Source organism: Nicotiana tabacum, chromosome 22, assembly GCF_000715075.1.
Source record: "Nicotiana tabacum cultivar K326 chromosome 22, ASM71507v2, whole genome shotgun sequence".
NCBI classification, from domain to species: Eukaryota; Viridiplantae; Streptophyta; class Magnoliopsida; order Solanales; family Solanaceae; genus Nicotiana; species Nicotiana tabacum.
The window spans coordinates 133,212,904-133,214,894 of NC_134101.1; the positions used below are offsets into that span (position 1 = coordinate 133,212,904).

At 35.9% G+C, this 1,991-nt stretch overlaps 1 protein-coding gene across 1 annotated transcript; it reads left to right on the forward strand.

The window, feature by feature from the left end:
- The first annotated feature begins 318 nt into the window (after nucleotides 1-318).
- LOC142176065 (uncharacterized) lies at nucleotides 319-744 on the forward strand. Its single transcript, XM_075243125.1, has one exon. The coding sequence runs from the start codon at nucleotides 319-321 to the stop codon at nucleotides 742-744; it is 426 nt and encodes a 141-aa protein (XP_075099226.1).
- The last annotated feature ends 1,247 nt before the right edge of the window (nucleotides 745-1,991 follow it).

The following is a 1,991-nucleotide window of genomic DNA, read 5'->3' on the forward strand; positions in this document are numbered from 1 at the left end:
TCATTATAGATGTCTCTAGTTATTTGATTACTTGTATTAACTCTCCAACTGAGCTACATGTTGATTGAATGAAACTAGAGTTTATAAATGTGATATTTACCTATCTTAAATTAATAGTTTACTCTCCATCTGAGTTGGTCCTGTTTTATGGGGTTAATATATTATATCACTCATATATTTTGCATGAATAGTTAAGTTTCCCTAACGAATCTAACTATTCAACGAGCATGGTTATATGTGCAATGTCCTGTTTTGAATTTAATTATTCTAAATACATAACTAATGATATATTTAATGTTAATATCTCTCAGATTAACCATGTCTTCATTCAATCCACTTACCTTAATTTTGAACCAAAACAAGTTAGAAGGACTGAATTATGTTGACTGGAAAAGGAACCTTGATATTGTCCTAACTGCTGAAGTTTACAAATTTGTAATCACTGAAGAGTGCCCAGAAAAACCTGAAAATGCTACTGATGATCAGGTTAAGGCCTATGACAAATGGGTTAAGGCTGATGAGATGGCGCGATGTTACATTCTTGCCTCTATGGCGAATGTTTTGCAACATCAACATCAGTCTATGGGGTCTGCTTATGATATGCTCGAAAGTCTCAAAAAGATGTTCGGTGAGCAAAATCGTGCAGCTAAGCAGATAGCCATGAAAGCCCTTTTAAACACCAAGATGGCTGAAGAATCATTGGTCAGGGACCATGTTCTGAAGATGATGAGTTATTTTGAATGAACTGGAGGTCCTTGGAGCTGTGATTGATAAAGAGTCTCAAGTTGAGATGGTCATGTAGACTCTGCCTGACAGTTTTCAACAGTTTCGCTTGAACTATAATATGAACAAAATGGATTTGTCACTAGCGAAATTGTTGAATGAGCTACAAGCAACAGAATCTATTATCAAACAACAAGATCCAGTTGTGCCACTCAATATTGAGAAAGCTTCGGTTTCTAAGTCGAAAGGCAATAAGAAAAAGAAGAAGGCTCAAAAGGTTCTGGCACCTAGTGGTGTGGCTGGTGTGAAAAAGCCCAAAGGCAAGTTTTGCTTGAACTATAATATGAACAAAATGGATTTGTCACTAGCGAAATTGTTGAATGAGCTGCAAGCAACAGAATCTATTATCAAACAACAAGCTCCAATTGTGCCACTCAATGTTGAGAAAGCTTCGGTTTCTAAGTCGAAAGGCAATAAGAAAAAGAAGAAGGCTCAAAAGGTTCTGGCACCTAGTGGTGTGGCTGGTGTGAAAAAGCCCAAAGGCAAGTGCTATCATTACAAGCAACCTGGGCATCACAAGAATCAATGCCCTGCCTATCTGGCAAAGTTGAATAAGCAAGGTAATTCAAATTTAAATGTCGTTGAAACTTTTTTAGCGGCTGTTTCTACCATATTTTGGTGTGTATATTCGGGAGCCACTAATCACATCTGCACTACTTTGTAGGGGTTTCAGGAAATGCGGCGGCTAAGTGAGAATGAAGTTTGCGTTTTTCAAGCCAATGGCGAGCCAACACCAGCTTTAGCTTTAGGAGATATTAGAGTTTCGTTTAATAGTGATAGAGTTTTAGTTTTAAAAGATGTTCTCTATGTACCTTCTATTAGAAGGAATTTGATTTCGGTTTCGAAAATAATGGATGCAGGTTATAATATTTATTTTGCTAATAACTCTGTTGTTATTAAGTTTAATAAATGTTTTATCTAGACTGCTACTAGAGTACATGACCTTTTTATTCTTGATATATCTCCTTATGTGCTACAACAACCAAAAGAACTAAATAACATTAACCTACCACATAAAAGAAAACATATTTCTGAATTGAGTCAAACTTATTTGTAACACTTACGTCTAGGCCATATAAATCTAAATAGGATTTCGAGATTGGTCTCTGATGTACCTTTGAGTTCATTGAAAGTGGATTCATTACCAACATGCGAATCCTATTTATAAGGCAAAATGACCAAGAGACATTTTCCCTCAAAAGGAAATA

Coding starts and splice junctions, on each gene's coding strand:
- LOC142176065 (XM_075243125.1), top strand. CDS start 319: ATGTCTTCATTCAATCCACTTACCTTAATTTTGAACCAAAACAAGTTA.